We start from the raw sequence: 14,109 nt of genomic DNA on the forward strand, positions 1-14,109 counted from the left end.
TCCGGCCCCCAACGCTATCAAGTACCTGCCGTGACAGAGCTCAACCCAGCTGAACCTCCGTGAGATAGAAACGCATATCGTAACCATATGTAATTGTACGGCCCGGAGCTCAGCGGCTCTTTTAGAGTTTTGGGGGCAAAAGTTTTTAACTTAATGACCAAGTTTTTCTAGTAACATCTAAATGAAGACAACCCGTAAAGCCCTCCTACCACCCTGTGCCTCCTCAGCACCCCACCTACAACCTATGTCAGGTACAGCCCAGCTCCATTCTCAGCTCTTGGTCCCACTGGGCCTGCAGCCAGCCCTAACAGCCAAGTCTGCCTAACACCTTCAAAAGGGTTGAAAAAATTCAAGATCAAATCCTCACAGCACTGTCCTGTCCACAGTCATTTGTAATTCCTCTGAAGTCACAACACTTCTATGCGAGCAGATGAAAAGCAGCCACACCTGGTACAGCTATGACAAGCAGCTCCTGCATGCTCTGAGATTGACTGGCCACGTGTAATGTGTAATTTATGTGGTGTTTATCAGTTTCCTTTACCAAATACACAGGCACTCTGGAAAAACAAAATCAAAAAACCAAACAAACAACAACAAAAACAACCCCTCTGTTTTGGTAGCAAGTAGGAAAAAGCACTCAGTGAGAGGCATACTGCATTGAAACAAACTGTATATCTTCTAGAATTATGGGCAGGCTTCAGGTAAAGAGGCAAAACACTGGCTTTAGACCATCTTGTTACAAGTCAGCAACCCCCATAGACCAGAGCAGCAGAACCAACACAGTCCTGGAGCTTTTTATCTTCTCCCTTACAAGGCATCAGCTCTAACAGTCAATCATGGCATCTCTTCATGGTGGATCCTTGGACATGCAATAACCCCATTAGCTCACTCAGGTGCCACTCCCAAAGCAGAGTCAGCAATTCCTCTCTTGCTCTGCCCAGCCGATTGTTCTCACTGTAGCCTTGAGATCATCAGACAAGAAGCTGAGGATTTGAGCAGACCACGTGCAGATGCCTTGTTTTCTCAAACAACCAGGCTGTCGTGGAAATTACTGCAACTACGTGATACAGTCAAGTCAGAAATACACAGCCAGCTGGAGCCTCAAAAAAACATCTAGTCTATCATCCCTTTCTAGGTTGAAATAAAAATAACCTAAATAATCCACTGACTGTCTCTGCTCAAGTGACCACTTTACAGCTCTCAGAATTGGCTGGTTCAGTGTTACACAGAATTTTTCCCAATAATTAAACTACCTATTCATACTTGTGCAGGCTTAGCTGGGAATGAAATATGCCTGTCCTTCAATATTCAAAATTGTGTGGCCTGGTTTTTGGTAGCGGGGGGGGGGGGGGCCACAGAGGTGGCTTCTGTGAGAAGCTGCTGGAAGCTTCCACCATGTCCGGCAGTCAGTCCCTGATGGCTCTGAAGATGGACATGGCACTGGCCAAGGCTGGGCCGGGTAGAGATGATGGTAACGCCTCTGTGATAACGAAGGAGGGGGAGGAGGTGCTCCAGGTGCTGAAGCTGAGATTCCTCTGCAGGCTGTGTTGAGACCATGGTGGAGCAGCTGTGCCCCTGCAGCCCCTGGGGATCCCCGGGGGATGCAGAGATCCACCCGCAGCCCCTGGGGGAGGTGCCCACGCCGGAGCGGGTGGATGCCTGCAGGAGGCTGTGATCCAGGGGCAGAGCCGGTGCAGAGAGCGGGCCCTGCTCCCAGGCTGGAGCAGCCTGGCCTCGGAGGACTGCACCCCGTGGAAGAGTGACCCACCCACGGTGCAGCACTGCTGGAGGACTGTTTGCCCGTGGGAGGGACTCACGGTGCAGCAGGTCGCAGGGAGCTGCTGCTCGTGAGATGGCAACTCTCACGTTGGAGTTCACGGAGAACTGTCTCCCGTGGGAAGGGACCCCACGGTGCAGCAGGGGGAGGACTCCTCTCCCCTGAGCAGCGGAACAAACCCTCGGGTGACGAACTGACCAAACCCCCCACCCGCTGTCAGTGGGAAGGAGGGAGGGGTTGGAGGGGGAAAAGGTGTTTTAAGGGCTTATTTCACTTCTCATTATCCTCCTCTGATTCTTTTAGTAATAAAATCACTTTGCAACTTTAAGTTGAGCCTGTTTTGCCCTTGGAGTGTTTTCTCCTGGTTCTTAACTCATCAACCCTTCGTTAATTCTTTTTCTCACCTCTGCCCAGCTGTGGCAGGGGAGGGCGAGTGAGCAACTTTCATGGGTGGCTATCTCGGTTTTTAATACAAAACTTCAGGAGGAAACACTCCGGAATGAGTGTTCCTCCCCTTTTCCTCCGTCAATGGACAAATGGGTCACAAGGAGTGAAAGTGGGAAAAAGAAACCAAACTGTTTATTAACACACAAACAAAATAGGATAGAACAGGATTAAAAAAAAAAAAAAAAAACAAACACCTCAAAATACAACAAATTCCCGGAGAGGGAACAGACACGCGGGCTGCGACCAGCTGGGGCCACCCCGCGGGCCCACCGGGGCCGCCCCCGCAGGCTCTCCGGACCGGCGAGGAGGGAAGGGAGGCAGTGAGGCAGTGGGGGAAGGAAAGGGAATAAAGAACAAGAAAAAAAAAACCCAACAGAACCTTTTCCCAGCTAGCTGGAACACAAAGGAAACCAAAAAGCAGCCCAATGCTCCCGGCGCACTCCCTCCCGAGCCCCAGAGCCCCCGAGCCCTTGGGCCCCCGTTGAACTGCCCCACACTCGGCCCGTGGCTCCCGCCCCGGGTCCATCCTAAAGGCACAGCGTTCTCGGGCCTTGGACTAAAGCGGCTTCATAACGTCACCCCAGGACAGTGCCTGGCACTGGGTCAGTGTCAAACCGCGACATTATGCAAAATAGACAAGTGAATGTGGAATCCCTGGATTTTAACATTTTCCCTTCTCATAAAAGCATACAACCACAGAATGTTTTGGGTTGAAAGGGACCTTAAAGATCATCTAGTTCCAAGCCCCCGGTATCATAAATAATGCCTAACAGCTCCAACTCCCTAAAGTCCCAGGACTGACTGCAGTAGTGCAGTTACTCACAGCCCATTTCCTCCCTTCTTCTAAGGGCTTGACCTCACACACCAAGAGCAAAACAAAGTCACATGACTCGGTGCTTCCTATTCCGTAAGCAATAAGGGATTAACAATAGCAGTCTGTCCTTCTATTTAAATCCTCTTACCTGGGATGGGAAAGAACTGCTTTAGCAACACAAAGCTCCTTCATTATTGTTTGCCAGAATAAACAACTTCAGACCCTTTTAAGAAGAAATAAATCATGAATGAAATGTACTAGCTTGTAAGTAATGTAAGAGGAAAATACAGAACATTCACTATATTGGTGGCTTTTACATCTAGGATCTTTGGAAAAGTATTTCCATGTTATAATTTGCAATGATCATGCACATTAGATGCAAACTTAAAAGCATTTTAACATAAACCTAAAGTATTAACTTTGTCCTTCTGCTGGATAGTTCTGCATTGCGTGCTCTGTTTCTAGTAAAAATGCAATTTGTTATTCATACCTTAAAATACACAGTATGTGGGACAAATCCAAGGTAATGTTCTTGCCTGGCCTAGAAAACCATGGCAACAAACACTGAAAGATTATCTGCATTTTGTAGCTGTGCAGGTCTGTAAAAGCAGAATAGTGGGGAGGGGCTGTGATCAAAACTGAACAAATGGAAGTTCAAGTGTCTTTTGACGTCTCACCCTAGCCCCTGCCTCTCAGCTGTTGTCCAAGTCCTTTTCAGTCAGCCTTTCTCTCACAAACATTTAGACACATGAGCAATTTCACAAATAGAGGCAATAGGGCTATTCAAGCATGGAAAGTTATTTACATAGAGGGAACGGAAACCTTCAACTGGACAGCTGAACATAATTCCACATCTCTCTAGTTCACATCTCATGGCAAAGCACCATGGAAATACTTGGTAGTGGAAATGCAGAATCCATCATTTCCTAACAGTATTGTTGAATTTCGTTGTGGCCAAACCAAGGAGCAAAAATAAGCCGTATGATCTTGTGATAGATTATAACGAAACTGAAAAACACTCTGTAAAAAAAACCCCGAACAGTTAAGATGTTTAAATGCAAAGCTTGACACTACAGACAAACTTTTTTTAAAAAACAAATTCCATTTAGAGCAGTCCACTTGGTTACTCACAAATACACTTTAAAGTATATTCACAGGTGATGATACAGTGCTCAAGACACGTTCCAGTTCTACCATCATAGATAATTACTTGCACCACACTCTACGGGAGCCCAATTTTCCCCAATTTAGACACCATCATGAGGTTTAAACAGTTCTGACTTTATTTCTAAGCTTACAAAGATTTTCCTCAGAAGAGGACTAAGGCATCCTTTCCTGCAATGAGAGTTACAAAGATGCAAAAAAGAGGATGATCTAACATTCTTTCCACAAACACGTTACAAAGGAAAAAGTATCTCACACGGTATCAGTTGTAAGATTTTTACAAATTATCTTGCTTAGCAGTTAACGTGAAGTCACCACGTAAAAGTACCAGTCAACATCAAGGAGCCCCCGCTGTGAAAAGAAGGACGCCCGGCAGCAAACCCTAGTCCAACAAAGGGCCTCACGGGGGACGCCTGTTCCCAGATGCAGCCCAGGAATAGCCCCAAATGCTCCACAGAAAGCGGCCCCACGGCTTTCCCCGGGTTCCCGGCGAAGAGAGCGAGAGCCAGCAGTACTACGGCTCCGATACGGTGCCGCCAGGCAGCGAGCCCGGCCCAGCGGCCCCGCTCTGCGCTCAGCGGGCGGAGCCCCGAGCCGGGGAGCCCCGAGCGCGGCGGAGCCGCAGCCACAGCGCCCCCGCCCGGCGGCCACAAATACTGCGCCACATGCCCCAATCACCCGCCCCCTGACCAATGGCATCCCGGACCCCCGCCGAAGGGCTCGGCTAGAGGGCTCTCGATTGGTGTTTCTTTCAGCCAATCAACAGCCAGATCTCGGGGGCTCGCCCCGCCCCCAGCGGACACGCGCTGCCGCCTCTTCCTCTGCGCGGAGCTTTCGTCACGCGCCCCGCGCCGCGCTTTGTTTGGCTCGCGCTGGGCTGCGGCCCCGCCCCCGCCTCGCTCCCGCTCGCCGCCGGCCAATGGGGCGCGTTGTTTGGGGGCGGGGATCGCCGGCGCTCTCAGCTGGGCCCGCGCGCGCCGGCCCCGCCCCGGCCCGGGCAGGGCGAGGAGGAACCGGAACCGCCGCGGCCCCAGCCCCGGCCCGAGCCCAGCCGAGCCTGGCGGCGCTGGGACCGCGGCTGGGTTTCGGAGCAGCCCGGGGAAGAGGTCGGCCCCACTGCCGGGAGCGGGGCTGCCGCCGCCAGCAAAACTGGGAGGGCCGCTGGGCTCCGCGCCGGCCGCTTCCCGAGCTGGCGGGTCTGGGCACAGCCCGGGGGTGCCTGGGGCTGCGGGTGCCGGAGCAGCCGAGGCAGCCGCCGGCGAGGGAGCCGGAACGCGGAGGCTGCGTGACGGCATTGATGCAGCAGGTGAGGCAGGGGTGGGGGATGGAGCCTGCGGGGCGGGACGCACCTGGCCCCGGGGAGACTGGCTCGGCCCCGCTCTCCCGTCCGGGCCGGCCGCACTTGGGGAACGCGTCTCTGCGGCTCTTACGGAAGGCAGCGGAGGGACGGCCATGAGGGTGTGCACGACCAAAGCAGCGAGGCTGAAGAGATTTTCACTTTGGGAGAAAAAGGGAAAGGAAGAACATGGTGAAAACGAAAGGCAAAAGCAGCTGTAACGGGGAAACTGCACGTAGGACTTAGGCAGAATGCTAGAAGGAGCCAGCAGTTGAGAAGTGGAGCAGATCCTGGGGTGTGCTACTCGTCTCCTGTAAGGAGCTTTCCCCAAGGAGTGTCTCTTTGTTTCCCCCTCGCTAATTGTTGGGGGATGTCAGTGGGTGGGTGCATCATTTAATTTGGAGTAATAAAACCAAGCTTGAAATTATTTAAGCTTTGCTTACACGAAGTTTTTGAGCACACACTGTCAGAATTTGAAGATTTCTGTCCTCGAAATAACTAGAAACTGTAGGGTTTGGTGTGTGAAGAACCAGTCTGTAACTAAGGACCTGTCAGGTGAATAAATAACTAATTTCAATGTGCGTTTAGATCCACAGTTCAGTCAGTTTATTGAGCATTTTCAAAGACTGAAACATTCCCCAACACAATTCTGGATGGGTTCAGGGGTTTAGGTGAAAATTAGAGGGAAAAATATAATTTTAATAGTGGGAATAGAACACATAAGCAGTAACCTCATGAGTTTGTATGCCTTATCATGTTGATGCATCTCCTTTATTTTGAACCTCATTATCCTGGTGTCAGCCTAATCTATAGTCATTCCAATGTTTGTGATATTCAGAATTTCCTCCTCTTGTTGGTTATCTTTTCCCTAGATGGAAGTTGGATGATGGCTCCTGCCATGCTGACAAGGCAGCTGCATCCCAAGTGCTGCTCCTTGCTGGGTGCTCTAACTGGTTCTTTCTTGGAAGTTGACTTCTTTTAGATATGCTGTCAGTAATATTTTTACACTCTTTAAGAAAAACTAAAACAGTTGTTGGGTTTTAACAGGTAATGTGATTTGATGCCTTAAGCTTGTGTTCATATCTGGCATTTTGTTCCAAGTATTTGAAAAAAACCTTCAGAATTGAGAGGATTTGTGAAGTCAGCACAGGAAGTGGTCATCAATGTCAGGTTCAAAAGTTGACAGATGCCTTCGAAAGCCCAGGGATGCTCCCTTGGCACACAGGGGTTCAGGGCTGCCCTGCTTGGCCAAGGTCTCTGCATGGCCGGGAGCAACGAAGCGATGGTTCACAACCGCTGCAGGTGCCTCCGGAGTTTACTGCCCTCCAAATTTAAAAAAAAAAAAAAAAAAAAAAAGAGAGAGAGCGAAAAGAAAAAAAAAACGGGGTGGCATTAATTCTCCCCCAGCAGAGGCGGCGGCCAGGGGTGCCGGCTTGGGGAGCCGGTCCCTGCCCGTTCCCGGTGGCAGCCCAGACCCGGCCCACGGTGGTGCCGTCGGCGGGGTCGGGGCTGCCCGGCGGGAAGGAGCGCGGGGAGGTGCGGGGTGGGGGCGGAGGGGAGCGGGAACCTCGGGAGCCTCGGCCAGTCCCAGCCCCAGACACACACACAGAGGAGGAGAAGCCGCCGCCGCATCCAGGAGCATGGATCCCCCCCCCGCGGCGGGCCGGGCCGCGGCTCCGCGGTGAGGAGAGAGGAGAGCCCCGGGCCCGGGACCCGCGGAGGGGTGGGATGGGATGGGATGGGGGAGCAGCGCTTCCCCGCTCCGTTCTGCTCCGCCGGCCCAGCGGCTGCCGCTCCTCCGGCGCTGGCGAGCGCTGCCACACGCCCGAGTTTGGCCGGGCGATTTCTCGGCCAAAGGCGGCTCGGAGCCCTTCGGGACGGAGACGGGGGGCTACCGGGGGGCCCCGGCTGCCGTTTGGGCCGGTTTGGGGGGGTTGTGGCGGGGCTTTCCCCCTCCCGCCCTCGGCACAGGTTGTTGGGTCGGGACAGCAAACGAAAGGGGATTTAGTAACAAACAACGGCGGCCATGTTGAGAGGAATTTCTGCAGCTAAACTTCTCCCCTCTCAGCCCAGGGGTTTCTCTGCCTCCCCGGGGGGCTCCCCGGCCTGACTGTGTGCCCGCTCTTTTCTCCCTCTCCTCCCCCGCAGGATGACAGTGAAACTGGGAGAGAGCAGCGGGGAGGAAGGGGTGAAAAAGCTGGGCAAGAGAGCAGGAGGAGATGAGGAGTCCCTGGAAGAAGAAGGGGCAGGAGGAGGAGGAGAGGCAGCTCCAGGCAGCAGCAGCACAAAGAAAGAAGAGAAGATCATTAACAGCAACACTACCAGCAGCCCTACACCGAACCCCAACTTGTCACCGGCCCCGGCCTCTCTCCAGCCCTCCCAGAGCCAGGACCAGCATCATTTTCTCAGGTCCAGCGTCAGACCTCAGAGCAAGAGACTGAAGAAGGATTCCCAGGCATCCTCCTCTGTTGGCAGCAGCACTGCCGGAAAAGGCAAAGGTACTGTGTTTTGACACCCTAAAAACATGCAGACAAGGGGGATGGCAAAGAGGGGAGGCACCTGTGGGGCTGTGGGTTGTCATTCTCCTTCTGTAGATGCCCTCTTTTGTTTGGTTTTGGGGTGGTGTTTTGGGGCTTGTTTCTCATGGCTGAAATCTTCTTTGTGTCCCAAGGCTTCAGCTTCTCTGCTGCCCACTGTCCTCTCTGCACTTCCAGAAATGGGGGGTCTGGATGTTTATGTGGAGAAGGAAAAATTCTACATTATGAGGCAAATCTTTAATGTCTTTATTTCATCTCTCTCGAGTTTTGGGAAATTCCTGTATTTTGATTAGGAAATCATACTCTAGCTAGCTGTGTAATCAGGGGGCTGCACTCTGAATTCTGTTCTTGGATAATAACAAGATACTGACTGGGTGCTAGTTAGCAAAGGAAAAAAAAAAACAACCCACAAGACATTGGTGATTTCCCCCAATTATTTCTATGATCCAAATAACTGTTTTGGAAACAGCAATGAAATACACATATTGACGTATTTGTTTCTAAGGTTTTGCAAGCCCTGTTTTACTGTTTCGGACCAGTTTGGGCATTTCTGTGTGATTTGAGTTTTTATTAAGATTAGTTTGTATCTGAAAGTCTGTAGGTGCAGACATACACACACCTGCTTTTTCACTTTAGCATTGGAGACAAGAATTAGTTGGTTTTTTTTTTTTTTTTTTGAGCTGTTTCTACCTTGAATGGCTGGAAGGCAGCAGGGATATTTGAATGTTTTGGTGCCATTGTGTGTGCTCAGCAGTGACTAGATGACATCTTAGCACTGCATTTGAGCTGTACTTGAGCCTAATTTTGGATATCATGTGCTAAAGTACTCAAGTGTTATTTTCTATGAATTTTTCAGAAAAACAGCACTGAAAAGATTGCATCAACTTTTAAAATGATAAAATTTACTCTCGTCTGCTAAATTGAACTATAGTTCCATGTAGCATGAATGTGTCTTGGAGGTTACCACACTCTTGTCCGTCACAGGGGTGTGCACGTGCTGGGCATTAAGTAAACACTGTAGTTATGATAGTTTTGTGTTGCAGTAATAAAGGAGTGCAAAGTGGGATGTTTTAGTTATTGTCATATCAGAAAAAAGTTCTTGAACTCAGTTGCTTGGCAGTTGGTATAATTGACAAAGTATTTCTAAATACTTTAGTAAGCCCTCTTTAATATCTTGAATGTTAAATGAAAACTCTGTGTGGTGGTAGAGGACAGAACAGAAAGGCCTACCTAATTTCTCTTCCAGTTGCATGAAACCAAATAAACAAACAAATGAAATACCTAGGAGTGTTTAGCTACGTATAATTAATTTCAGGATTGTAAATAGTATTAGATGCGAGGAGGTGTTTCTTTGAAATACGTCTTGTACGTGATTTGCAAGTTGAGTATGTCCATTTGAAATTATTCCATTGATTTGGAAATGGATACACGTGTGAACAAATACATACGTTTGTGCAAGTGTATATTCATGTTGGTGTATATGTACATAAACATTTATTTCCAATTCTAGAACAGCAAAATGATTTTTAACTAAGAGTATCAACAAAATAGGAAAAGAAATTTCATTCATTTTTGCAATTCAGATTCCAAAACAACCTTAAGAAAATTACATACAGAACAGAAAATATTATCTCAGTAACCAGTCATGGATAATGTTTGCAGTCACTGTACCATGTTGTCAGATTTGGGAGAACTTCTTAAATTCATTGGCAGTGACAGTGGTAGAATTATGACTGTGCTTTCACTTTTTCAATTTTAAGACCAGCCACAGCTCTGCCTGACCAGATTTGGTGTGAATGTGTCCGATTGATTGAATTCTCTGATATGGTTGAGATTATAATTGTCAGATTTTGGAGAACAGAGCCATGGAGCAGGATCCTTTCTAATTTGAGTTCTTTATGTTCAGAGATGCATAATGAGAGGTTTTCCAGGCTTGTCTAAATTCTCCCCAGTGGAATGCCTTGTGATCAGAATTCATAGTGCTCTGTGTTCTGAGCGAAATGTCTCACAGAGCCAGCTTCTGATAGGGAATGAATGGAAGGGTGGAGATGGCTAATAAAGATTGGACTTATCATCAGCTGTCCCACTACCTTTCTCCTCCCTCTGTAAGTATAAAAATGATGAAAAGCTGGAGTGCATGTACTTTACATCAGCTCTGAAACCTGGAAGCTTTTGCATTGTCAAAGTCAAGGTGATGGCTGTAGAAGTAACTCTGACAGTGGCCAGCTGGAGTGACCAGACCATGCTTATGCTTGGTCCAGTGAAACCAGAAACTTGTTTTTGTCATAGGCATTCAATAATGCTGTGTAACCGTTAACATTTTATTGAAGTGATTCTACTTCTAGAACCTCTGTATTCTGAAGGGAAAACACTTGCTAATTTTTAAGGAGTGTGATCAATGCACATACTTTCTTTCAAATTGTAGTTGCTCAGCAGGCATTGGTTTGTCTTCAAAAAAGTTTTGAAAACAGTATTTTTTTTCTGTGTGTTTCTGTATTTTTTTCTTGTGGTTACCTTTTTACTTTTGGCATTCATGCTTTTAGGGTCCTTAATTTTAGCAGATAAATAATTGATAAACTTGGCTGTAAACTATAAAAAGAGTTTGCCCACTCAGCAGCTGGTGACTTTTCAACTTTATCTTATTGAGGCTCACAAAAGCTTGCTCATAATAATTTCCAAGTTCTGCCTTGTAGAGTGTGTAAACATGTTGCTAATAGTCAGATTGCCTTGACGTACTTTTTAATTGCACCTTTGAATCCTGTCTCTTTCCTTTTGTGTACTGAGGTGCACTTTTGAGTTTAAGGCAAAAATTACATAGGAATTACAAGGAAGTAGTACAGCAAAATAAAGTTTGGAAACTATTTCAGTTCAGTAGCCAATCCATTTGGAATTGCAGGAAAGTTTCTCAAATTTCCTGCACAAATATCTAAATCTCTGCATTTTTAAAGAATTATTATCGTATTCTTTTCAGCTGTTGATCATCTTTTAATTATATTTTCAAGGTCGTAATCTACGCCTCAACTGGTGCATGACTTTTGAAGCATGAAGGCTTGAAAGGAAGTCTTTAAGTAACTTGCATGAAACCATAGCAGGAGCTTGAAGAACTAGTGGTGTGGAGACAGTTTATTTTGGGAGTTTATATGCAGGGAGGTTTGTTGAGGGAGGAGATGCAGACCAAGTTAAGGTTGCTGAAAAAGAGGGATTTCTGAGAGTTTGTGTCTCAAACACCAACATGCCACATGGTTGCTGAGCACGGGTGTTAAGGTGTGTTTTGGGGCTTTGGTCCGTGAAGCCAGAGTGGATGGAATATGTATGTATGTGTATGTTGTGACCACGTTGGTAAAAGGCAGTGTGGAATACATTGCCATCATATGCTGTAGATGTAGCTTAAACTAGAGTAGAGTATTGCCATTTCCGTGTTTTTTATCCACTTTCTGAATGCAGAATGAAGTCAGGAGGAATAGCCTAATGGTGATGAGCTGAAGCTTGAAGATGTCTTTCATGTTGTTGTTCTGGATTTATTCCTAAAATGTGTAGAATGGCTCAAACAAGTATTTGGGTTTCTTTTGCAGTAATAAGAAGTTCTTTTTTGAAAAAGGATTTATTCAGCTGAAAGCTTAGTTGAATTAAAGCGTTCCATCTTTTGGCATGGTACAGAACTTGCTAAAAAGCAGTCTAGTTTGTTTCAGCGTGTCAAAGTTTCATGTTTGGTAACATACAGGTTAAATCAGCTACTGTCTCCTCCTATAGAGAGGAGGTAGATACCAATACACTTGATGTATGTACTTACAGTGTGTTTTATTGTATCTTCCTGAGTTCATATGTTGCAGAATATATTGTATACAACCTTCATTTGAGATGTTACTCCTGCAGCATTATTTCTCTAGGACATGAACCACTGTTCACTAACTACTGGCACAGTCCCTTGTTCTGACATTATCCTTAATTTTATCCATCTCACTTGCACTTGGTACCTCTCCTTCCATCCTACCCTGACATGCTTTCATTCATTCTTTGCTGTCCCGTTTACCTCAGTTCTCCCTCCCTCCCTTTGGAAGTCGCTGAGGACCAGGACTCCACAATATCTCATCCCATACTGCAAGAGGAGGATTTTCTCCTCCTGTGCAGTAGGTGCTGAACTCTGACAGGGACCTGCCTGCAAGGCTGCACAGCCGTAGGGTTAAGTGGAACTTCAGCATGAACTTTATGGGTGTTTTCTTAGGGAAGAGCGTGAGAATAGTGATTTATGGGAGATGTGACCAAATGTGTAAGAAACCATGGGGGGTTTCTATAGCTCTTCTTGGTTAGCTCAGCTGGTGCTGCCTTTGATACATTGTATAATAAACATATCCTGTCCATAGAGAAGCAAGCCTTCTGCATAGGTTTGTTAGGAGGCTCTGGTTGATAATTGACACTGTGTATGCTTTAAACACATTCAGCTACCTCTAATTTTCTAACTAGTAAGAGTTAGAAGAAGGTAGGCTGTCATTGTCCATGTAGGATAGTTACCAGCTGAGCCCGAGATTAGCTGAGTTGGTCAGAGCATGATGCTAAGAATGCCAAGGTCGCAGGTTCAGTTCCTGTATCGGCCAGTCAGGTAAGAGTTGGACTCCATAATCCTTGTGGGTCCCTTCCAACTCAGAATATTCTGTGTTTCTGTTTCAAACTTTGGATGTTAATTCACAGCAAGAACACTGTGTGGCATAACCATGCAATAAGACATAAGCCGTTCTAAACTTGCCATTTGCAGGAGTCCATGCTGTGTCCTGTGGAGGCATACAGAGTAGAAACTTCCTTTCCAGTTATAAAGTTAGCACTCAAAATGAAGTGTTGACTTGCAGGGAATTTGTCTTTTACAAGTTGGCATTTGTATCCCACAATTTGGGGAGTGAGTTAGTCCTAACACTTGGCATTTGAGCTGTGGCATGCAAGAGTGTGAATGCACCATCTTGTTTATAAAGGTATTTCCAAATGAATGTTCCACCTACGGTGACTGGTAACTCCAGAAGAAGTTGAGATGTTGTGAGCTAAGCCTGTAACCCAGCCTGTGTGTTGGGATACATGGGTGTAGTGAGAATTTACTCTGGGGATTCCAGCTTCCGTGTGTGTGTAATCTGTCACAGAAGATATGAATCAGCTGGCCTGTAAGAGCTGTCAGTGGAAGTCTGAAAGGCAAACTCTGAGATGCTACCTAGAAGGAAGAATTTGTGGCTGTAGCCATGATGAGAGCCCAATACTATCAGTGTCTCAGTTATTTTATATGTGTGTTCCATTGTTTGTAATTTTCATATCAGATTCTTAAACTGCAGTCTTTAAATCTCTTTATATAAATTTTTGCGAATGTTTTATGTTTTGCTTAAAACTACAGAGACAGTTTTTTCCATGGGAATGTAGTTTGAGATGATATTATGCCAGACACAGATAAATGAAGTTTTAATGTGGTGCATATACATGGGTGGAGAACACTGGATAAAAGGACTGAATAAGTTTCCCTGGAGCACTGGTGTTCTGACCCATGATTTTGTTGGGGGTTGCAGTTCAAATACTGAGTACAAAAACGTGAAGTCTTTGCAAACTGTGTATTGAAAGCTGAGGGGATATGCTGGGAACTTGCATATCCAAATGACTGCCTTGTACCTTGTACACAGGTGCTGGTGCTCTGGCACACCTGGAGCAAAGGGAAGGAGTTGCCATAGCTGTAATGGTGTGGATGTCCAGGTCACTGGCTGGGTGGTGCAAAATGAGTAGACAGTGGGAGAATGTCCAGCTTGTCTTTGTCTTGTCTTTTCTGTAAATGACTTTACATCATTTTACAAGCGCCTGAGCAGGTTGTTAGAGTGAGCCCCAGCATTCTGCAGCAGTAATGGTATAGCTGGCCTCAGGGGAGCTTCTTGTTTTAATGCATTGATGAAGTTTTAAATCATCCATTATTGGGAATTAATCATAGAGTCGTCAATCATTAGTGAGGGGATGAAAGCTCGTTAACTGTTCGGTTTGTAACAAGAATCTCATACAGTAGGATTGAGGTAATGAA

At 47.0% G+C, this 14,109-nt stretch overlaps 1 protein-coding gene across 3 annotated transcripts in view; it reads left to right on the forward strand.

The window, feature by feature from the left end:
* Nucleotides 1-5,194: 5,194 nt before the first annotated feature.
* The window catches only part of CRAMP1 (cramped chromatin regulator homolog 1), a 53,168-nt gene continuing 44,253 nt past the window's right edge, over nucleotides 5,195-14,109 (forward strand). The window contains exons 1-2 of one of the 3 annotated variants that reach the window (XM_039560032.1): nucleotides 5,195-5,508; nucleotides 7,687-8,036. In XM_039560032.1, the coding sequence (XP_039415966.1) occupies nucleotides 7,688-8,036 (349 nt within the window). In that variant the 5' untranslated portion in view covers nucleotides 5,195-5,508; nucleotide 7,687. Of the gene's footprint in view, nucleotides 5,509-7,134; nucleotides 7,220-7,686; nucleotides 8,037-14,109 lie in introns of those variants that run through there. The other 2 variants (XM_039560031.1, XM_039560030.1) reach the window with 2 other exon arrangements.

The sequence above is a fragment of the Corvus cornix genome, chromosome 14 (assembly GCF_000738735.6).
Source record: "Corvus cornix cornix isolate S_Up_H32 chromosome 14, ASM73873v5, whole genome shotgun sequence".
NCBI lineage: Eukaryota > Metazoa > Chordata > Aves > Passeriformes > Corvidae > Corvus > Corvus cornix.